The 24,581-nt window shown below is 41.3% G+C and overlaps 1 protein-coding gene across 1 annotated transcript in view; it reads left to right on the forward strand.

Moving 5' to 3' along the window:
* Positions 1-13,932, forward strand: part of LOC133985218 (ephrin type-B receptor 3-like) — a 29,456-nt gene extending 15,524 nt beyond the window's left edge. The window contains exons 7-16 of the mRNA XM_062424814.1: positions 602-757; positions 1,287-1,395; positions 2,922-2,974; positions 3,222-3,344; positions 5,498-5,745; positions 6,250-6,465; positions 7,455-7,604; positions 8,016-8,215; positions 11,380-11,535; positions 13,663-13,932. Coding sequence (XP_062280798.1) covers positions 602-757; positions 1,287-1,395; positions 2,922-2,974; positions 3,222-3,344; positions 5,498-5,745; positions 6,250-6,465; positions 7,455-7,604; positions 8,016-8,215; positions 11,380-11,535; positions 13,663-13,771 — 1,520 coding nt within the window. The 3' untranslated portion in view covers positions 13,772-13,932. The remainder of the gene's footprint in view (positions 1-601; positions 758-1,286; positions 1,396-2,921; positions 2,975-3,221; positions 3,345-5,497; positions 5,746-6,249; positions 6,466-7,454; positions 7,605-8,015; positions 8,216-11,379; positions 11,536-13,662) is intronic.
* The last annotated feature ends 10,649 nt before the right edge of the window (positions 13,933-24,581 follow it).

Below are 24,581 nucleotides of genomic sequence, written 5' to 3' on the forward strand. Positions count from 1 at the left end.
AATCCAATTCCATTGACTCTCATGGTCTCTGTTTCATCTGTGTTTCTGTAAATATGGAAGACAATGTCTCTGCTGATAAACACATGGTTGCAGTGAGGCAAGACACAATTTCCAATCTTTGCTTGTGTGATCATCCTTCCCTACTTATTCCCCTCTTTCCATCCCTCTATCCCTCCTTCATTTTTCTCTTTCTCTCTTCCCAACCCTCCCCCATATTTCCGTTATACTCTTTTTTTGTGCCCCTAATTCCATCTCTTACTCTTGCCCTCCCTCTTACCCCCTGTCCTCTATCAATCCATTCATTTGAAAGTTTTTGTATTTTCCAGGGAACCATAAAGTTGTGACTGGACGTGCCTCTGGGAGAGAACAAAGGCACTCAGTATATATCTTGTTGTCTTGTCCTTCTCCCGTCAGATTAATACACCAGCTACAATCTGTCTATCTCAATTTCTGTTTCTTTCGCTTTCCTTTTATCACCTTCCTGCATGGTTAAATTGATCAGCCATGTCAGGAAGGTTAGAGAATCAGAGAGGGGATAATGATGAATGAATTATATTTCATTTTGTTTTCATCGGTGATCGTGTCTGTCTGCAGGATCAAGGTGAGGCCATCGCCCATACCATGACTGCCCAACGGAGCAATGCCCGCATTGAAGGTCTCAAGGCTGGTACGCCTTATGTAGTGCAGGTCCGCGCCCGAACAGTGGCCGGCTACGGTCGTTACAGCAGTCCAGCTGACTTCAGTACCAACCTGCAAAGTATGTCACTCCAATATCTACTTTATTACTTAAGGATATATTGGGCTATCTCGCTCCACAGCAATATCTGTAATAGTTCTGTGCTTAAGCTTATCAACATAATGGAGGCTCAAAAGCTTATAGAGCTAGAAGCTACTTTACCTATTTTTCAATGAACTGAAATCCTTGTTGAAAATTCATGACTTATGATTTGGTGAAAATCTACCATTTTCGAGCAATCAGGCAGGGTATCAGCGTCTTGCTCTCTTGTGCTTTTCATTAATCAGACAAAGCAAAAGAACTCAGTAGTCTATCTTGCAGTCTTAATATATGCATTTATTAGTCAGAGGTTGTACTCTATTCTGCTTCATATGGCTGGAAGAACACAAAGGTATGGCTTTACTTATGTAAGAATACAATTTCAATGTAGGAGTGAGAAACATATTGTATAAATCTTTAGTTAGACTTAGGCAATAGAAATGGACTACAGCTAACGTGGGTGTTTGTGACAAGCTCTCTAAGTAACTATTTTCTTTCTTTGACCCTTTAGCTGACCCTCCGAAGTCATGGCAGGAGCAGCTACCACTTATCGTGGGATCAGCCACTGCCACCTTGGTCTTCATCATTGCAGTTGTAGTCATCGCTATTGTCTGCCTCAGGTCAGAATATAATTCTTCTTTTAGCCTATCAAAAAGTTAAAACATTTGAAAAATGAGAATGAGCAATATGGGAGACTTTACTCTTACTCATGTACTTTTCCCAGGCTTCTAGAATATGTTCAAACAGCAAGGACTTCAAGAAACATTTGTACAAGACATGTTTACTTCAAGTTGAAAAAACTGAGATAGCTTCAAATGTCAACTTTGTTTGTATGTCCTCCAAACCACCCCAGAACAGTCTCAGCGGATTGCTGTGCCACCTGTGAGGCAACTGAATGCCAGATTAGCCTTCTGAATCTGTGAATAGTAAACAGCCTTGGCTAAAATGTTACTTTGCTCACTGGACACAGCATGATGGAGCAGCTGTTGGGCCTGATAGGCCTGCCCTCATGGCCTCACTCAGAATCAACTGTGTGGTTGCCCGACCACAAAGAGCCCAGATGCGCCCTTGTCTGCTGGGCCCAATTGACTGGGAAGATGCGAGTGGCTGGTCACACCTTTCAAAAAGTCTGACACTGCATCAACTGCATCTAACCATACTCGTTTATCCTTATACCACTCATTTGTCAAGCAGCAAATACAGTGTGTGTATGTGTATATACATGTGTGAAAGGTTGGCACCCACCACTGACTGGCGCCCACTGGGTTCCCTCCACAAGCCAGTTCAGGCAGCGGCTGACAAGCGTGGGCATCGGTCACGCTAGACTAAATAATAATCTCCCTGGCTCCCCCTCCTCTCGTTCTTCCTACTGCCTGTTTGCTCTCCTCTATTTTCACACCGCTACATTGTGTCTCTCTCAGGGTCTTGGCTTAACCGCTGCTCTGAGTGCCACAGAAGAAGAAGGAGAAATTGTAATAACACAAAACACAAGGCTTCGGCATATTCCGGAACCAAATTAGAATTTGAAATAAGATGCAAATCACCATTGGGTATTATTGCCCTGGTTACTGGTTAGACAACAAAGGAAGCACATTAACATGTAATTTCAACAACCCAGCCCCCTTGCTCTGTCATCGAAAAGTAACAGCCCCCCCCCCGGCAGAAGGCACACATTAAGAAAGATGAGGACACAGAAACAGAGAGAAGGAAAGAGAGAGTGACAGCAAGAGAGCAAGAGTCCATGAGGAGAAAATAAGACACAGATTGAATTGAAATGAACAGTCTGTAGGGCGAGACAGCTGAGCTTGCTGTTTGAGTCTTCTTTTGTCTCGGGGTTACCGAGAGTGAATGTCTTTCACTTGCTGCTTCAGACAATGGTATGATGTCCTTTTGTTTAGACTTGTGTTACAGTCCCCAAGTATGAATAACTTCACTGCCAGGCATTGATACATCTTTATATACAGTGTGCTGCTTCCAATGCAAAAAACACAAAACATTTTCACCAAGCAACATTGTGGTGTGGCTGCATCTCAGCAGACATTATTAGGGATCCACTTTCTCTTCATGTCTTTGTTCCTTTCCAGTATTTGCACCCTACTGTGTGCAGTCCACATGACTCAGTTTGTGTTTTCATCTTCCTCAACAGAAAGCAGAGAAATGGTTCAGAATCGGAGTACACGGAGAAACTGCAGCAGTACAGTAAGTGACATTTCTGAGACGAATCTCCTTTTTGAATTATCCACATTCCACCAACAGCAATATTTCTGTTTCTACTTAGCAATGATATAGCATCCCCAACCACTAAAGAATAGCTCACATAACATGAATTTGTTTGACGGTATAGTACAGTAATGAAGTTTTATAAAGGATTTTTACTTGGTTATTATAGAAGATGTTTTGGCAGCAAAGATTCACTTTCCCGTTCTTGCCACTGAATCCCCTATAGTCACGCCAGGAATGAAGGTCTACATTGACCCCTTCACCTATGAGGACCCCAACGAGGCGGTGCGCGAGTTTGCCAAGGAGATCGACGTCTCCTGCGTGAAGATCGAGGAGGTCATTGGCGCAGGTAACCCACCAAAGCTCCTGAGCTACAGGGGGAAGGCTGCTAGTCACCTCCAGGCCATACCGTTAGAGGACTTCACACCAAGCGGTACTTTCACTCAATTCATCGCTAGCCCTCTCCTTGCTCCCTCCCCTACCTCACTCGTCACCTCTTAGGAACCCTTTTCAAGTCTTATAGATATCTCCAGCACTCTCCTGTGTTAAAATCAGTACTAGTTATGTTCTCTTTCTTTAAGTTAGCTTGATGCACAGTCCTAGCACCCTTGCGTTGTTTTCTATACCATGTGCGAGTAGTTGTAACACTTTTTGTGTAGTGGATTATTGTTAAACCTGTGTCCTTAAATACATTTTGAGCCCAATCCTGGAACAGGAGAGCTGCTGTGCAAAATTATAATAATAATAATTGTATATTAGTATGCTATAGCAGTAAACTAACTCTAACTGATAAAGCATCTTCTTTAATCTAATGAAAGCAGATTTTGGACAATAAATGATTTCAGCACCATACAGACAGGATTCATTTCTCTGGGGAAGCGCTTAATCTTGCACATGTGTGTGATTTTTTTTACATCCTTCCAATATTGATCACTGGCAAATTATAAAATGTTTGCTGTATTTTGTTGGGATCAGGTACTTCCTGTCCAGATACTTTATGCTTTGACAGTATAACCTGAGTATTTATAGTTCTCTGTTTCCTACTTTTGAATATCGTCAGTGTGCACACTTTTGAATTATATGGGGTAAAATGAAAGATTTTCATACAAACCAATTTTTACTGACATACATGTGGAGCGTCAGACCCCACAAGCTTATCAAATAGGTTATGGCTCTCTTACATTAAATTGTTTCAAAGTGTTTTAGCCTGGTGAATGTGTTGGCCTTCCAGTTGCAAAGTAATTCCAGTGATTTGCCATCTACTTGTTAAAGAGCATGCTAATATTTGCTTTCCGCATCCCGCTGAAATATGAATCCTGTCTGGATGAGGCATAAAATATTACAATGTTTCTTGTCCAGGATTGGCTGTTTTTGACCCCACTTATTTTTAAGTGACCTCTTCCTTCAAGATGGCTTTCACTATCACTATATTTGACCCCTGTTCCTTGCACTGATGTGTGTTTCCTCCTTTAGAAACCCTCCCTGACATTTGATGTTGTAGATAGTAAAGTATTTCATGTATTTGATATACTTGATAGTAATATCTCTGCCCAAAAGCTGCAGGATTGTGCCAAGTGAGGTTGAGTTTTCTTAGCATTGTATCTGAGCCAAAATGGAGGACGTTGTGATGGCAGAGATGGGAATCCCTACTACTGCTTCTGCTACTACCATTACTACTGCTACTACTACTACGACAGCTCTTCTACTGCTGAGGCTACTACTTGAAACCCGTCGCTTCCCAGCATTCGCCTTAAAAGTGACAAACCCTCAACCCCTGTTTTCCCTGTCCCCCCCTCTCCTCTCCCCCTTACTCAATCCATCCCTCCATTCCTCCATCCCCTGCCCTCTATCCCAATACTTCCCTCATTCTGTCACCTTTGCACCCATGTTGAAACACATTGTTGTCATCGCCTAATTGTTCTTGCACTTATGCACACGCTTGGTGTAGACTCTAAACGTAAAGCGTCGGCAACCCCCAGAACCCCTAAGCTTCTGTCTCCACCCATCTCCTCCTCCTGTGCCCGCTTCACTGATCCCTCTGAAGCTTAGCACCCCCCCCCCCCCCCTTTTCCTGTCCCCCTACCTTCTCTGTCCCCTTCAACTCCTATCACCCTATCACCCTCATTGACCCATTTTTTTTTTGTTATTTCAACATGCATTTGTTTCTACTCTACATCTGTTCATATTCCATTACCATGCCTCACATTCACCATGCTGTTACTTTTCATCTGTAGCTTAACAGCACAAAGTCACTGTATGCTCCCCCATCACCACCATCCCTTGACACTGGCCTAGAGTCCTGGCTTCTCTCGCAGTTCCCCCTGTCCCACCCCTCCTGCTACCCTTCCCTGGCTCCTTGGTTCTAACCAGTTAACTGTCCCCTCTCCCCTCTTTTCCCCCACTCTCCTCCACTCTTCCGTCATGCCTCTCTCCCCTCCCTCTTTCTCTCTCTCTCTTTCCATCTTTGCTGTTTCTCTGGCTATCTCACCTGGGCTCTCACAGGAGAGTTTGGGGAGGTGTGCCGTGGTCGCCTCAAGCTGCCTGGGCGCCGGGAGATCATCGTAGCCATCAAGACTCTCAAGGTGGGCTACACTGATCGCCAGAGGCGAGACTTCCTGTCAGAGGCATCCATCATGGGCCAGTTTGACCACCCCAACATCATTCGTCTGGAGGGTGTGGTCACCAAAAGTCGACCAGTGATGATTGTGACCGAGTTCATGGAAAATGGGGCACTGGACTCTTTCCTAAGGGTAAGCAAAAACGCAAGCACACACAAACACATCACACACAATAAAGGTTAATGTATTGTTCCAAATCCTCTTGACTTTGCTTTTAGTTATCTCCATTTCTTTGAAGCCATCAAAGGTCTTCTTAAACTCTGATGCAAAGCCCACAATGAACATCTGACAAATGCTGCATTCAGGCAATTGGTGACATTTATAAAGAGCTCAGTTTCTAATGAATCTCTGCCTCAAAGTCCCATCATATAGTATACTGTCTGACAGAGAAAGGGGAGTTTTACAAGGAGATACAGTATAGACAAGTTAGGGTGGTTAGCCAAAAATTAGAAATATGTTACAATGTGAAAAGATTGGAGTAAAAAGAGATGATGCAAAGACGGTAAGAGGCATTGAAAACAGAAAGACAGGCAGGACAAATACAGGTAAAGGGAAGACAAACATACATTCCTTTGAACATGCAACCTTGATCTACAATCTAATTTATCCTTGTCATTCTCTCATTTCCTTTGCCAGCTCAATGATGGGCAGTTCACAGTGATCCAGCTGGTTGGCATGCTGCGCGGCATCGCAGCAGGCATGAAGTACCTGTCAGACATGAACTACGTGCACAGAGACTTGGCTGCCCGTAACATCTTGGTCAACAGTAATCTGGTGTGCAAGGTATCAGACTTTGGCCTATCTCGTTTCCTCGAAGATGACCCTTCAGATCCCACCTATACAAGCTCACTGGTGAGTCTAACTGCCTGCATGTGCTTGTGTATTCATGTTTGAAATCAATGTTTAAAGGTGCTACATGGAACATTTGAACATCAATATATCATGATTATGTTAATTTTAGTCTTGTTCACAAATGGATTTTACAACAATGAGTATATAAAAAAATAGATCTGTGTCAAGTCTGTTCCCACATGATATGACCATTGTGGGAAGACAGGGAGGTTTTTTTGTTTGTTTGTTTGTTTGTTTTTACTTGCACTAAAAATGGTAATACTGCTGAAAGACAGGTTCAGGCAGGAACAAAGTACAGTCAAACAAAATATTTTAAATTTTAAATTATTCCAACTGAATGACTGCTTATCTCTCTATCTAGGTTATTGATATCCACAAAAGAGCAGAAGCAGGGATATCTTGTTGGATTTTTAAGATTTTTGAATGCTTAACCTGGAATGGCTGCAGAAGCTTTGCACTCTGAGTTAAAATGACAAACTATGAAACAAGGCTGTTTGAAAAATGGTTTCAACATGTATATCCTATTCTTTAAGGCCAAAGAAAGAGCAGAAACACCCAGAGCAATGTTAGAAGAGTGGCAAGTCCTCTGACAGGAATCACTGATGTTAATTAGGGAGTGAATTCTTAATTTTGAGAGACACTGCTAGCATGAGATACCAATCAACTCTCCTGCAGTGCAATTTGTTTGATAGTTACATGACAGGATTCTGATATGAATTTGATATATTGATGTTGAAAAATACCTGTAGCACATTTAATATTGTTGCATTAACTTCATGTGTTTGTACATATCATTTTCTGTAACTGTGTGACTAATCTTGTGTGTATGTGGTCTTGGGGTTGTACAGCATGCACCCTTGTGTTGTGCATCAATGTTTCCTCAGACTGTTTTTCTCACCATCTCTCTCCCTCTTGTATGTGTGTGATCCTGTGTTTGTGTTCCATCCCTCCAGTATTTCATGCTCACCTACTCATTCGCATATCCACAGGGGGGAAAGATCCCCATTCGCTGGACGGCTCCTGAGGCGATTGCCTACAGGAAGTTCACCTCAGCCAGTGATGTGTGGAGTTACGGCATCGTCATGTGGGAAGTGATGTCGTACGGAGAGCGGCCGTACTGGGACATGAGCAATCAGGATGTAAGTTCAGAAAGTGACATGCATATTGTATGTTTCTTATACAATAATAATATGTTAACTAAGATTTTCTGTTGCATAAGCTATTACCCTATACCTTAAAATGTTGGCTGTCTCACAAAATTGCAGTAGTTTTCAACCACTGTCTAAAAAAAAACATTTTGACTCTCTACATACCCGCCTACAACCACCACTCACAGCTAATCTTTCTCTGGCCCTCATTTCTATGTATAGCTTAAAGCCTTTTTTTCTGTTTATCTCTGACTTTCTCATCATTTTCTTCATTCATTCTATTCTGTCTTCCCTTAGTTGCTCTTTTCATCGACCCATCTCTCTCCTTCTCTTGTCTGTCCTCCCTCTACACCTTACTTGGTGATTACAAGTGATTGTGACTCCTCTTTTACTGTTCCTCAGGTGATAAACGCCGTGGAGCAGGATTATCGACTGCCCCCACCTATGGACTGCCCCACAGCGCTGCACCAGCTCATGTTGGACTGCTGGGTCAAAGAGAGGAACCTGCGACCCAAATTCACCCAGATTGTGGCCACGCTGGATAAGCTCATCCGCAATGCTGCCAGCCTCAAGGTGGTCACCAACAGCACACAGTCCACTGGGTAAGTTGAAATATTATGATATAAAAAGTATGTTGTCACGTTAAGTTAAACATTAGTTTGAAAGTTCTGTCAAGCAAAGACTTAAAGCAAATATATACAGTATATCTTGTTAGGTAGTGGAGAATGTGGAAAATCCCAATTAAATCATGTCTTCTATAGACAATAACGTATAGATGATCAAAAGTTCTATCATGCCAGTAATTATAGAAATACATTTTATGCTGTTCCTGGAAGTCTGTATTAGGTGGATTAGTGGTCTTGATAAAGGATATAATGTGTATTTATGGTCTTGCTTAAGTGCAGATTGATTTCCAAAAATCCTCTCAGATTTTCTTGTCATATCTTTGAGGAGAGGAGACCTGTTATACTCTGCTGATAGATTGCATTAACAGGACGTGAGTTTATTGAATGAAGTCACTTGACTTTTCAGACGTGAGAGTACTGACCGAGCCATTTCATTTGAACCTGAGCCAAAGCAACCACAGTAATAATTTCCACTGTGCAAATGTTCCTTATCCAAGTTGATACTGTGTATGAGAGTCACTCGGACTCAGCCGTAACAATCTCTTAACTCCTATAAAGTGCAGATTTTTCCTATTACAACTCTGCAGTTCTCACAAATGTAGCCCAGGCCCTTATGCAAATCCAAATTACCATCGCTCAATACAGCCCTTAAAGCTACTGCTCTGCCAACGGGGAGCTCAATCAATGATGTCACATCTACATTTAGCTGCACTACCTTTCTCTGCAACCTGTTTCTTGGAAAGAATTCAGAGGATAGAGGGTGGCAGAGTTGGAGCGACTGGGAGGGGGTTGACCTACCTATCTATCCCTGCATCAGGGTCTTTCTGTCTTGAGGGAGGGCCGCAGACAATCCTGGGTTGGGCTCATGGGGGAAACCAGGGTCTCGGTTGGCCACCGGAGTGACGTTCTTAGAAGATTAAGCTTGCGGTTAATTAGCTCGATTAAGGCGATGCAAAAAAGAGATGGGAGCGCCTTTTAATTAGCCACTAACGAGATTTTAAACGGGCCAGTGGAGAGGTGGCCTCCTGCCGAGAAACCTAACAAGGGAGGTGTGAGGGATGATACTATCGTCCTAGTCGGCATTGAAGGGTGGCTGGAGGTTAGCTAACACTGTCTGGGATTAAAAGTTCTTTTAGCTATGTGTACTTGACATGACTGCGTAATGCACTATAGGTGTAAAGTGTAATGAGCAGTAGGTCTTTGGTGTCGTTAGGCTTCTGGTACCAGTAGCATGGGTCTTTTCTTTGTATATCTCTCAACAGTTACTTCTCCGTTATTCTCCTAAAGACACACTTCAGAAATAACCAACACCCACAGCTGAAAAAAGCAAAGTAGTGACGTTGTGAAAGACCCAACCATTGACATTGAATCATGTAGCTGTATCACTATGTAGCTAGCTTACAATATTACCCAACTTCCCTGCTGTGTTTCTGCTTGTGGCTCACATGTGGTCAGCAACAGTCTGGTCCTTTTGAAGCCAACTTGAGAGAAGGAGGACTAACAATGCCCCATTAAGAGAAGCCAGCGTCTGGCGTTAACAACGGCCTGAGGCCTTAGGCTCTGAAGCACAGGCCTTATTAAAAATCACTCCATCTACACCACTCAATGGAGCCTCTGTATCACTGTTATTAACTCCCTCTATTTGCCTTTTTTTCCCTTTTTTCCCCCTTTCTCCATCCATTCCTCTTTTAATTGTTAATGAATCTAATGCCATCAAAATGGATGACAGGGATCAACAGAGCAGAGAGGAGGGGAGACAGTGGTGCTCTTTCTTTTTGCTTGCTCCCTCGTGTGTTTCTCCTCCTTCACCTCCCCACACCTCCCTGTCATCCCCCTCCACCTCCACCTCTTCTCTTGTTCATCCGCTCCACTTTGCTCAGAGTTGTAGCACAGTTTTATTAAAACTCCCAAGGTGGCCTCTCTATCTGCAGCACTGATCGGCACAGGGGGTTAGGCTCTTCTTTAAATCTGCCTTTTTGGGCTGACAGCAGTTGTGTAGAAACATGAAAAACACACAAAAACGCATTTCCAGGGATACACACACAGACACACTGATTAAAGGAATGGTCACACTGTTAAATACATTTATATGCAAATAGAAGACAGTCGATCACACTTGCAGGTTCAGGAGTCACTCCTTCCATGTTTTGAAAACAGGTTTATGAGTCAGTCAAAATATGCAGCCACACACACATGTAAGCGACATCTGTGTTTACATTCCACAGATATTTCTCTGCTGTTATTCCTGTTGTTTCCCAAAATGTCTTCCACCTCTGTGGGATTGTGTTGCATGCATCCTTTTGTTAAGCTAACCTTGAATGACATGCCAGAAAGAACATACACACCTTGACACTATGTACTGTAAATGCAATAACTATGTACCATACATCACACGGCCTATTTGCCTACAAGTTAAGTAGTGTGAACATAAGCAACCTGAACCTGATTTCAGCTGACCAGCAAAGAGGCACGAAATCCAGTCTTCCCAGATCCGATTTAAACCACATTTGTTGGTGGTTTTAAAGTGCAACTCCAAGCAACAACTAACATTATATTTGAAGTTTTTTTGTGTTGTTTTTTTCCTGTCAGTTTCCATGCAACATGGTGACATCTCATTGCAACAAGAAGAAACATAACATAACAGGAAGAGAGTGATCCAGAAATGTCCAGGATTTCATGAGAGATTAAATAGGAAACATGGCAAATGCTACATTCTTACATTGCTGATGCTGCCAGATAAATGCTGTCTTGACTAAAAAAATGCCGACTTTATGTACAAATATGATCAGGTTCCATGTGAATTTCAATTTCAAGAAAAGTTTTGAAAAGTATATCGGGTTCATCTGCTCTCTGAATACACATGTTGCCTCACCAGCTGCACCCCAGCATCCACCACCCATGCCTCCAGCCAGTTTCTCCACTCATAAAAGTGCCCCCCCAACAAACCCCCATTCCCCCTGCACACAGCTCCTTATATGTGGAGGAGAAAGAGGAGAGGGGAAAAGAGAGATGGAGAGGTGGCGCTCAGCGGGGGGCGTTTGGGGGGTGAGGTTGGCCGGTAGAGGCAGTAGAGTGACGACCTTAACCCTCTCTCTCTCTCTGTTTCTCTGTCTCCATCCTCCCTCCCCTCCCCCATGTAGGGTATCCCAGCCCTTGCTTGACCGATGTGTGCCAGACTATACCACTTTCACCACTGTGGGAGACTGGCTGGACGCCATCAAGATGAGCCGCTACCGTGACAACTTTGTCAACGCCGGATTTGCTTCCTTTGACCTGGTGGCCCAGATGACAGCAGAGTGAGTGGAGCGGGAGTAGATTCTGCTAATCAGGCCTAAAGTGATTGACTGGACTGAGTTTGAGAGTCAAATTAACGTTATACACATTGACCTTGAGGGAATAAAAATAGTCTCATGGCTAAATTAAACATGTGATGTGGAAAAGTGTGTACAGAGTAGGTCCAGACATCAACTTAGTAACAAACATAAAGAATGGAAATAGGGCAAATTGTACATTATATTGGTTCATTTTGCAAGTGTTTAAGAAACAAACCTAAATCACACCTTGAAGACATACAGTATGCTGTGATGTGGTCCAATATTTATAATATAAATGAGTGTATTATACTCATACTATAGTGTAAAGAACACTAATGAAGAGAAAACAGAAAATCCTCTATGCTTTCCTTGTAATTTGGTATGTAATTGACCAATCAGGATTGGTTTGCTGTTGGGTGGCAAGGATTATTTTGTCAGGACGGTACTCAAAACAGTTATGTGGGTCAGAAGTGGACAAATCAGGTACATAATCCACAAGTACACCCTTGTAATACAGCAGTACAATTTTTCAATATGCACTTGTAGCAGGTTTCTTAACTACAATCTCCAGTTGACCTTGAAGACTCATCCACTTCCAGCCCTGTTTACAAACAGGAAATGATGTAATGGAAATCATGGAAATTGGAGGCCAGTGATGATCAAATAAATGAATTAGGATTATAATGATAAATAAATCATTCTCATTAGCTGCATAATGGCAATGGAGGTGGGGGTAATTTGTTTCAATTTGGTCAGGCTGACAGGTGTGGTGTACTGTGGCTCTCTGTTGCCCTTAATGGCCAGTAATTCCTCTAATGGTTCCCATTTATTATCATTTCATCCTCCGTCGCTGCGCTGATAGGGATGGCGAAATATGAAAAAAAAAACCACACCATTTATTTGTGTGAAATATCAGTGATGCACCCTTATTTAGCTTTGGAGAGGATGAATGTGCTGTGTGGATTTGTGTGTGTGTGTGTGTGTGTGTGTGTGTGTGTGTGTGTGTGTGTGTGTGTGCGTGTGCGTGTGCGTGCGCGCCTTTTGTTCACATTTTGGTTTATGCACACACTTTTGTACTCAAATAGATAGGACCACAAAGTCATTTAGACAAGCAGAGAGTATAGTGTCTGTGTGTACTATTAGATTATCCAGTATTTGTGTGTGTGTGCGTGTGTGTTTGTGTGTCTGTGTGCGAGTGTGTGTTTGTGTGTGCGCGTGCATGACTGAATGGAGAGGACGCAGACTGTGGCAGAGCCCCAACAGTCAGCTAATCGCTGCCCCAGACGCCGTCCGCTCTCCTCAGTTATCGACTGGGGAAATCAAACAGGCGAGCGGAAACGGGAGGTTCTCGTGATATTATTGTACAGTGTTAAACCAACATGGCCACAATGATTAGATTATGGCATCTGACTAATGACGGCTAAAGCAGGTGTGCTCTCCCAGGCCTTTTTAAGGGTGTAGTAATGTCAACTGTATGTCAACATACATGCCCTCTACTTAATCTAAAGTTCAAGCTGCAGCTGGTCTGATCCCTTGGGTAAGACTCATTTATACTTTGTAGTCTTATTTGCTGCAATGTTTCTTGGATAATTTGGAGGAATGTTGTGTGTTTACTGACACACAGGCTCATTCTAAGTATGAATGACAGTCTACTAACTGGGTAATCTGTATTATATTTTACACACAAAGAAAACTCTCCTGACTCTCTAACTAAGCGCCAGGCTTTTATGGACTCTGTGAAGTCTAGCAGCTGCTGAACAGTAGCTAAATTTGCTCTGTAATCATTAACTATCACATTATGGCTGTTTGAGTCCCCTCTTCTTGCCCACCTGCCAGGCAACAGAAGTATGTCACATTAGAACCAGCATTCGCTATACCTGGATGAGTGTCCCCATTTTGTTGACATACCCCGAGGAAGCCATTTTATGGGTGATTGCCAAGGTTCTTGCCTGTCCCTGTTCCCACCATCTCTATCAGAGATGGTGTTTACTTGTGGCTGAAAGTGAAATTTGCACTTTAACTTCATACATGCGATGTTTGCCTACTTTTTTTTTTCTATGACTGAGCCACCTGTTCTTATTTTTCTTCTCCTTTTTTCTTACTTCACAGGGACTTGCTGCGGATAGGGGTAACGTTGGCTGGCCACCAGAAGAAGATTCTTGGTAGCATTCAGGACATGAGACTACAGATGAACCAAACACTTCCTGTCCAGGTCTGAACAACAGGACACACAGACTGATGCAGTCGAAGGACAGCAAGACAGAAGAAAAAAGGGGGAGGAACTGTGCCAGAGAGAGCCATTGGAAAACCCTAGCTGCCTGACCCATCTCTGCCAATTACACGCTATCAAACTGGCTTGCAGTGCCTCTGACTAGTTTATTTTTCATTCTTTTTTCACTACAACTTCCATTTCTTGTTCCTGTTTTTTGTTTTTCATCATTGTTTCTTTTTTCATTGAACCAGAATTTGTGTGTTTTTGAAAGAGGAGTATGAGTTAACCCCTTTATATCCCATGCGTGCCTCACCAGCTCTGGTGCGGGTTGACATTTGCATGCATGTGTTATTTTAGTGAGGTTGACTTCAGCCTTGTAACTGAAACGTCACACTCTGATCCTCATGCAAGAGCCCCTTCCCTGGACCCCTCAACCCAGCTGTGATGGACATAATAAATAGTAAAGAATGAACACTCTAATATAAAAACACTGAACAAATGTTCATGCGTATAAAAAACAAAACAAAAACAGAGGTGTTTTGGACCCACAGGAGACCGAGGACATTTTTCCCTGAAGTTGTTTAACTGTGCACGTGTGTGTTGTTCTCCATCTTCATATTGAAGGTGTGTTATCTAAAGGGCACTTGCTGAAGAAGGGTGAGGTGGTAAAAAAGGATACATGGGCTGAGGTCAAAAGTCAAGAGGATGACAGGGGGCAGCAACATTTTTGGACACTTGTTTTGGCTGCTAAATCCTCAACAGGTCACCAGATGACCTCTTCACCATGACCTGAAGTGTCTCAGGATAGTTTCACAGATTGGGATCACCTGCTCATCAACTGTTTTTACACATCATGTTTTTTTTCTTTTGTTATTAGTCCACACACCTGTTTTTTTCTTTTTCTTTCTTTCTTTTTTTACTTTTCTTGGCTTTCTTACACTTTTTGGGGGAAATTGTGGTTTCAAAATGGCCGGTCAAACCTAAGTACCCCTACTGGACGCTTCATGTGATATAGGGGAGACAAGGACTGTGGCAACACAATAGAAAGACCACTTGGCCTTTTGTGTGCGTATTTGTATGTGCGTGTGCGCATGTGTGCGTGTATGTGTGATTAAGTGTGTTTGGACGTGCGGGTGTGTGAAGTTGCACACAAGTATACTGTACAATACAGCTTCCGCTATTTGCCACCGTGGAGAATTAACGCATGAACTGAACCGTGACAAGGAGCAAATATATCTGAAACAATTACGCTATATTCTGTGGACAACTGTTAAACATTATTTTTTATTGAATCCAAAAAATGAACTGGACATACATATATATGTATATATATGTATGCATCAAGCAGAAACCCTTGACGGACACCTTAATTTCTACTTACTATTATCTGGATTTAGAAATAATTAAAATTCTTGTTTTAATTTCTTGACATCCTGCCCTATGTATTTATTTGTACCTCGCCCGCCAACCCCCCAGCCCCCACCAAGATGGACGATAGACCATTTGGGACAGTGGACTTGGAACAATCAAATGGAAGAGAAACTCCAAGAGGATTCAGCTAATGAATTGATGATTATTAAACAAAATAAATTGCATATAAATTGGATATTGTATTTTTGTTGTTGTTCTAAACAGCCTGTACATGTTTTGTAGCAAAAATACGAGAAATAACAAAAGAAAAATGGTGTTTTGACAAAATGGAAGTGTTGTTGTGAAATGTTTGGTCACAGTAAAAATGAACAGTGCAAAGGAAGAAGAAAGAGAGAGAGAGAGAGTATAGAAGAGTAGTATAATAGCAATGGTTAGACAACGGGTAATAGTGTTTAAATCAGACCTACAGCCACATGATGCCCTTTTGCTCCTTGTCCATTGTTGTGTGAGTGTCTGTGAAGGCGTGTTTAAGCAAGTTGAATATTAAGGTTCCCCAATCCATTCCCACTCTCAATATAAAGAGCATTTGTAAAGCACTGAGCTGTTACTAATTGTCTTCCAGGAGCATTTTTCAACTCCAAAACCTCCTGCAAACAACTCAAATGCGTCCCTGTGGTTTACATTTGTTTTAATTTTACTAATTGACCATCACCTTCAACAATGGGATCCTCCCAACCCATTATATGTAGGACTTTTTAAGTAATTGTTAAAGAGATGGTCTAGTCAGCCTAACTGCCAATTATTTCAATCATCCCAGAGGCAGAGCTCCAACACAGGACCTGCAGTTTACTTCCCTGAAACAGAGCTGTCAGAAGAGAAACTTACTGGTCTTTGTCTGTCAGGTCGATTAATGCAGCAGCCAATCTGGCTTTGCAAAGATACGAGCATGCAGCGAGCGCAGACATACGGCGGGATGACCTGTCATTATCTCTCTTCATTTCCTGTCTGGCCTGCAATCATCCTGTCTGAGCTCAGCCTGCTGCATGATTAGTACAGTGCAAGATCAACAGCCCTGGCATGCACACTACCAAAATCTGCAGGCCCCCTCAACCTAAATGATAGCAGCTGCATCACGAAGACCATACTATTTGCGTTTCTCATAGAGGAGTGTTTGATGGTATGGGATTAAGGAATATGGCTGCATCACTGGTGTGATCTTCCAGACAGTTACCATATTGTTTGGGTTGGGGCTTATCAATGCAATATGTGAATATTATTAGTTAGGTGTGTACTGATAGCGTGATGTTAGTGGCCATGCAGTATGTCTTGCCATATTACTTTTGTCAGCCTCTTTAAAGTCTCTTCAAAAGACATGGAGGATATTATGCAAAACAACAATGTGTTTCTTATTTTATATTGTTTCATCTTTTTCCACATACAGACGTTTTCACTACTGCTAATACATTCTGTAAAGGGCTTACTAAACTGTTACAGTTGTAGTACACAATCAAGTAATGATACCAATAGTTGTGTACTTACCGTTAAACTATACAGTAAATAAGTCTCAAATCCCAAATGGTTTTCATCAACTTGTCAGTTTTGATCCCGTGTCGGAGAATCTGAGGCATTGGTATGGGAGAAGAAATGGTTTGTTGACATGATTAGAAAGTGTTGAAAGTGCCTGTTAGATCAGCAAACAGATTTTCTAGGTACTATTCTGCAGAATACGTTAGTTTATCTCAAAATGAAACAGCATTTTGATTGGAAAAACATGATACAGTCCACATTTGGAGACGACAGAAGAGGAGAAGTAATGACATCAGAAGCTCACTCTTAGTGAAAGTCTCCCGGGAATAAACAATATCACTATCCCTTCTTTCACTCAGCTCAATCGTTCAATCAGCTAAGCCCCACTGTTGCAAACTCGCATGTGGCACCAAACAAGACACAGTTGATGAGCATAAAAATAGAGAAGGGGGGCATATGGAGGCTAAACACAATCAGATGGCAGACATGCCCACTCATGAAAAATAGCAGCGCTTTAGAGCTTGCATTAACTATTGATGAGGTGCACATGGTGTGCTGGGTTCTGGAGTTGTGTTCACCAAACTCAACCGACCGTGAGTGATGAGCTCAACTGGCGCTGTTTCACATCTTAAAGTGATTAAACTGCCACCACATCAAGTGCAAACAATTAATCTTTGAGTGGATTTTTCACACATTCATGGGTGTGTTTAATATTTTACGTTCACAGAGAGGAAAGAAACTGACTCGTGTTTTTTGTTCATCCTCCTGACTACACTTTGCTGAAATTTAAGATGGACTGTTATGTTTGTGTGTGAGCGTGTGTGTGTGTGTGTGTGTTTGTGTGAGTATGTAGAAGAACAGGATTGCCATTTTATATAGAAACATTTTGATCAGCAGAATCTAGGCTTTGTCAGATAGGGTTATCTCTTCGTGTGCCAATAGGATTCAAACTATCCCAACATTCCTTCCATCTTTCTTTCTGTATTTTTCATCCCCCAATTAATCTTCCAGCACACACAGCTGCCCTCCCTGCAACCCCTTCACTTACAACTTTATGACTTTCCTTGCTTCAGTTGTCTGTTTTAAATGCATATATACAGTACTGTTCTTGCCTTTTGTCTTCTAACAAGCTCACTCCACATCTGTCTTTTAGTCACTTTTGAAGAGCCCTGCTTCACAAAAGGAAGTGAGAGTATTCTGTACATGTATAGTGAAATGGGGGGTGAGATGGAATAAAGCGCTGAGAAATGCAATTGTTAATTCCTCTTTGAAAAGCATTGAGATGTATTTAATGGTGCAGACATACACAACAAATTACTAAAAAAATGATGCATTCTTGTAGAAATATTTTTAAAAGACCCTTTTGCAATTAAATTATTTTAAGAAATGTGACCTGATATCCTGACTGAGTCTTTGTGTTGTGTTTTTGAACTGATAATTAATTAATGTGGACTTAACATGCTCTTCTAAGAGGTGCCATGCCAACTCATAATCACACACGTTCTCCAAGTCAAGTAATTGCCCAAAACAAACACATTCAATTTCACTGCTTATCATTTATGGCCGTCTCTCACTCCTATAATCATTACCAGAACTTCATGTGGCTTTCACAATAACCGTTTTTGTTTGATATAGTGGCATCAAAGCTATTCAGATAACTATCTTCTTTAGATAAACATACTGCACTCCCAGATTTAACTCTTCACATTGCTATTAATGCACTCAGTCTACCTGTAAGCAGGAATTGTTCATTTTTCATCGAAACTAAGCTCTCTGATTTGATGTGTTTTGTTTCAGACAGGTTTAGGCTGCATTATTCTCCTTGCTGTGGAAAGGCCTGAGGACATTAAGAGTAACACTGTCTGTAAAAAAAAAATGTTTTGTAACGCTATCTTTCATCTTTATAGCTACAGGCACCTGATGAGTGGATATTGATCCTTGGGAGAAGTTACCCAGAGTTCATCTATTTCTAATGCTCCTTTAGTTGCCAAGTTCCTTTCCATCATTTAAGTTTTTACTGAGAGTTAAATACCACAATTCTAAAGCAGTTTGCCTAATTAGGCTGTCAAAAACCACATGTTTAATCTGTCCAAAAGAATGCCAAAATATAGCAGAATCATTCCAAATCAGATATGATGTCTCAAAAGTTACTATCACAACAGAGTTAATTTTTCTGTCAGGCAAACAAGTTGCAAGACATGTTGTCACAATCAAATCAAAAAGTTTGCAATCCACAATAAAGCTATGTCAGTAACTTGCAGCACAAAAGCTCCCCATATTGTGTTTCAAACCAGCTAATTAATATGAGCTCCACTCATCTCTGCAGGCAGTGAGCCAACAGTCTTGTTTTCCAGCAAAAAAGGGAAAGATGCTCAGATCATAGATTCTACCTCATCCGCCCCTCGTCTTGTCCCCTGGCTCCCCTCTTCTCCCTCTCTCTGTCCAATTAAATACAGAGCCTTGGATCGGGCGGTCTCGGTGGATAGAGCAGATATTTTCGAAACGCTCCCCCCTAGATGTGCTCGGAGAAGTTTCAACTAAGGATTATGTGGGTTCTTTTTGTGTTGCAGCAGGCAGAATACATTTTATCTCAGACCTCCTCAACTTCTCATTCTCCAGTGTTGTTCTCAGGTAATGGACTGAGTTGGACCACTGGCCACATATTAAAGGGCCAGCAGCATTTCATGGACACGGGATCTGCATTTTTCTCTATTGCATCATTTGGAACAACAACCCTCTACTTTGGCAGACAAAACTTACACTCCATGTGAGGGAGAAGTAATTGAACCATGCCTTTCCTGAGATATACCGACCTTATCATAGACTTTGAGTTGTTTTTACTTGCCCAAATAGCTAGTATTCCATCAGTGATCCATATGACATATAATCTGTCAGTTTGAAGTAAATATGGACCAGTGCCAAGATGAACTAGTGGACTGTATACTTTCCTACGGCTATTGACATAGTGTCACATTACTCCAAGCTGGAGAATATTGATTGTGTGCAGGCCTGTTTCATCAAAATATGTCATATAATGCAAGGGAGAATTATTGAGACGTCAATAAAGATTAATTCCTTATCCCCACCCGGTCAGTGAGGCGGTATTAGCATAAATATCACTCTGCATTAGCATGTCTCAGCCACATGTCGGTCAGGACGAGGATCAATGCAAAACATGATCACACAGCTATAGAAAAAAATAAATCCTCCCCCCTACACCCTCCTTACCCACTTCTTCCCCTCATTTCCAAAGCCAAACTCTGTCTCCCTTTATTCTGTCTTATTCCCTACAGACAATCCCTCACACTCCCGCTTACGAGCTCCCCACAACACCCCACACCCGTTCTGTCTACTTTTTCACCCTCTCCCTTCTTTCCTGCCATAATCCCTCTCTTTCACTTTAGCTTGGCACAGCTAATTGGTCACGTCTGCACTGTGACATGGGGACCTGACATAATTGCTGGACAAATAGCGAGGCGTTTAGCTTCGGACCTGTCTCAGCTAAGCTGTACACAGACACCAGCCGACTGGAAAGCTTAATTACCACTCCAACTCCACAACTTGCTAATTGGCAAATACTTCCAACAAAGGAGTACTGTATATGCGTGTCTGTGTGAATGTGTGTGTGTGTGTGTGTGTGTGTGTGTGTGTGTGTGTGTGTGTGTGTGTGTGTGTGTGTGTGTGTGTGTGTGTGTGTGAATGTGTGTGTGCACATTTGTTTCCTTCCTTCAGTTAAGGGCCCTGTGTAATTCAAAATAAATAGATAAATAATAATAATACTACTACTAATAATAATAATAATAATTATAATTATAATTATAATAATAATAATAATGATCAAAATAATAATACATTAAAAATAAATGCATAAAATATGCAATATGCATGATATGAGTTGACTACAGCAGTTTCAAAATGTGTCATTAATTTCCCTAAATTGCATTTCCAGTAATTATCTGTAAAGTGTCAGTTTCACAAAGTTACTCACTGTAGTCCTTGTTGCTGTCTGCCATGACAATGCGCCATTTTGATTAGCTTAGTATAGTCCAAACTGAAAGACTTTTTCCATGCATCATGCTTTTGGTATTCTCTCTCTCTCTCCCTCCCACTCACCCTCTCTCTCTCTCGCTCTCCCTCTCACCATCTTTCCCACACATGCACTCATTTATAGACCTGATTGAACTGATTGTCACATCCCAGAGTTTTTGGCATTTGTCTGTTACTTTAACAATACATTAATTATGTTGCACCGTGTTTCTAGGTTAATTTGACTTGGCCTTTTAGCCAGCAATGACTATAAATAAATACATCTTTGTCCCCCTTTTTTGTGAAACATTGCAATGCTTCATATTTAATTGCTATATACATTAAATAATGATGCCTGTCGTGGCAGGGAGTTGTTCTTTTTGATGAATTCTCACAAATCTGCCGACAATCACTTCCATTCAAAGGAACGTCACATAAGATTATCCTATTGCAAAACCCCTGAAATATTTGACCACCCGCTCACATCACCCCTTCCCCAAAAAAGGGACCAGGCCATTTCTGCCCCAGAACAAGCATCCTATTGTTGAGTGTTTGGGTGCAGCTGCATGGTCTTTCTGTCTGATGGGCTGAGTATGTCTGCCAGTGAAACAATATTTGACAGGGTTTCATCCTTGTACCATAGGGTGACCTGGAGTTCATGGTCAATGGCAGTATGACAGTTGGTTGAAATACATCACATGTGAGAGGTATGGCAGACCTTCAGGTATGGTGAAGCCACTGAACAAGCATATCAAAATGCAGCTGTGGGAAGATAACATGTCCTCATTGCTGCAGTTATCAAGATAGAGCCTTAATTTACTGTAAATAGGGCATAATACCTCTACCATGATGCACAAATCACATGGCATAGCATGAAGCAGCACTGATGTGGGACTACTATTCCAGTGAACAGAGCAGTGCATACATGTGCCCCCTGCTAAACTCATGTCCTCATCATAGTTCAGCTGATGTCTAGTAGACTTGTTTATGTGTCATTGTGGAGTCTGAGTTGTATGCACTGCAGTGTTAACAATAGGCTGCAGGCATATTTACCTTATAGAAAAAATAGTGTCACATATGCAAATTGATACATAAATAATCTCTGTATGGAAATGTTAGTGTTTACCTACTTTAATTTTATTGATGGGAGTTGTACAAGCAGTAAAGTCAATAGGAGACAAACATATAATATTTTAATCAGCTAATTGACCTGCCTGCAGGAGTCTTTTGTTTTTTGTCTGAACCTGTTAACTGATAAAAATCATGCTGTTGAATGAAAATTAACAATAATCATTCTCTGTTTAGCTGACGTAATTATGAAGTATAATATTCCAACAAGCATCTGCTGGCCACTATTGCTTTGTTGTTAATAATCCAGCTGCACCATTGATTATGTTGCTCACCAACTAAAGGATAATTAATGGCTTGTGCTTTGCACTTATGAAAGACGGTCATGACATTGCCAAGTCGAGGTCATTTTTCCTCTCCATTGGTGTCATCAGTTGGCATGAAGGGAAGGGCCTTGTTCCTGCCTGACATCTCATTAACTGCTCGTCGATATTTATCAGTCTTAATCAGAGCTGTGGCAGGTCCGGTGTGATTACTTTCTGGGTGTGAAAGCAATCACACCTCGTCCTCCCCACTGTCCTTGATTTACAGAGGGAAAAACAGTCTGACATGGTTGAGGAAGTTTGAGAGGGCAGCATAAAGAGACAGTGGAACTGAAAAGAGTACATTCCCACTTCCTTCCTCCTTATCTATCCTTTTTGCAAACATGATTTGCAACATAAAATGCATCCAAGCTTGACAACAATTATATCATTTTTGTTTTCTCTCTTGAAAATTCAGTGAAGTGTTTGTACAATTGAGTGTCCACAGCAAATATGGGGTTTACACAACTGTCAAGTCTCAGAAATGCAGCACGTCCTGGCCATTGTTTAATTACATTTGACTTGAAATGCAGATGAGATTCTTCCTGGGAACATTTTTCCCCATAAAAACACATGTTCCTTTTGTCTGTGAAACTTAAAGAAGATTTCAAAATGGTAATTTGTGTTAATTCTATTTTGGTGTGCCAGACATAATTATTAATTGAAAACTGGATATAACAGAAACAACCAATATTAAATTATAATTTTTGACAATTGCATCACTTTACTAGTGTGTTCACTAGGGAAATAAATGGGGAAATATAAAAAAGAATGATACAAATATTAATAATAGATCAAAAATGCTGATACTTAAAAAAAAAAAAAAAGTAAATTAAAAAATGAGAAGATGAGATTGCCCCTGATATTACATCCTGTTCAATTTTGTTCTTTTAAGATATTCATTATTCAAGCATGTCATCCTCTGGGCCACCCGAGGAGACTCTTAGAGGCTGATTGTCTCAGGGAGCAAGCAAATGTCATAAGTGAATTCACACAGAGGGAAGAATACTTAACGCAGACACACCATTGCATCAACAAAAGAGAAAATGTAAAATATTGGTACGAATAATGGAAAATAGAAACCTGCCACTCAACTGTGTTTAGTATAAACTACACATAAATATATATATATATATATATATATATACACACACATATATATATATATATATATATATATATATATATATATATATATATATATATATATATATATATATATATATATATATATATATGTAGTATTTTGACAGACTTCCTCTATAGTAGATAAATGATTATAAAAACCAGCTCATGTGGGAAAATACATTTCTTGTTCACACACTAGTTATAGTCATTTATGTTTATCATCAGGTGTCCAGTCTTACCCCTTGACCTCACTAAAAACTGCTAACAAGGCCAAAGTGAAGCAGTCTAATGTCAGGTGGCAGCTAGACAAAGGTGAGGCCACAGGAGGTCGATGGATAATGTGCTAACATTCTTCTGGGCTTTGCAGCTGTGTGGGTTTGAAGGCTAGTGAGGTGTTTTTATGTGGAACCAAGTGTTAACTCATTATGAACTCCACTTCACCTCTCTGCGTTGCCAATGACCTGTAAACAGTACGAGTTGCCTGGAGTTGCCAGGAAACAAAGGCAATGGTAAAAAAGTGCCGCTTGAGTATGAGGCAAACGCAGCAGGAAAGCCGAAGTGCCGCTCTACAGCAAAATACGATGAATGATGAGAAGTGGGACACTGTCCGATTTCACAGATTAAGAGACTGCCTATATTTGGCCATATTTCCGTAAATTATTTTGCCGTTGTTTTTTGTTTTGTTTGTTTTTTGTTTTTTTGGCACACGCTCGTCGACGCAACTAAAATCGCGTCACCAGGCTCAGATGCAGCACCAGTCACAGGCATTCAGTCAAAGCGGAGGATTCTGATTGGGCAAAAATGACCGATATGTGACCCTGCCCGCGGCCAGACACTGGCATCATGGCGGATAGGGTCATACAAAGGCCAGATCGTGATGCATCTTGGGTAAAATGTATCCTCTTTTTCCAAGAAAAAGGAGCGCAGTTGTGAAAGCAAAAATGTAGGACAGCTGGTAAAAAGAGAAGCCATCATTCTGTTAAACTAGACACAGATTTGAAGAAACTAATCACACATTCATGCTTTCAGGATAGTTGTTGCCCTCATACTACACCAGTGAGCGTTGTGTTTAATAGCTGTATTGAGACAAGCTTAAACACACACTGCTCACATATCGCTCATTAACAAAGATTTGCATCAAGCCTAATTTAGCAGAGTGCACTATCAGGGTGTAAATGGTGTCCAATAAAGAACAATAAAGGCTTTCGATAGAGGCATAGTTAGCGCCGGCAATTACCTCTCATTACATTCTAGATCGTTAGAGCCGTCATATTAAACACATGGAAATTGTGAAATAAAAGCGATGCTCCACACATCAAAGGCTGCAAATAAAC

This window comes from Scomber scombrus, chromosome 8 (assembly GCF_963691925.1).
Source record: "Scomber scombrus chromosome 8, fScoSco1.1, whole genome shotgun sequence".
Lineage (NCBI taxonomy): Eukaryota > Metazoa > Chordata > Actinopteri > Scombriformes > Scombridae > Scomber > Scomber scombrus.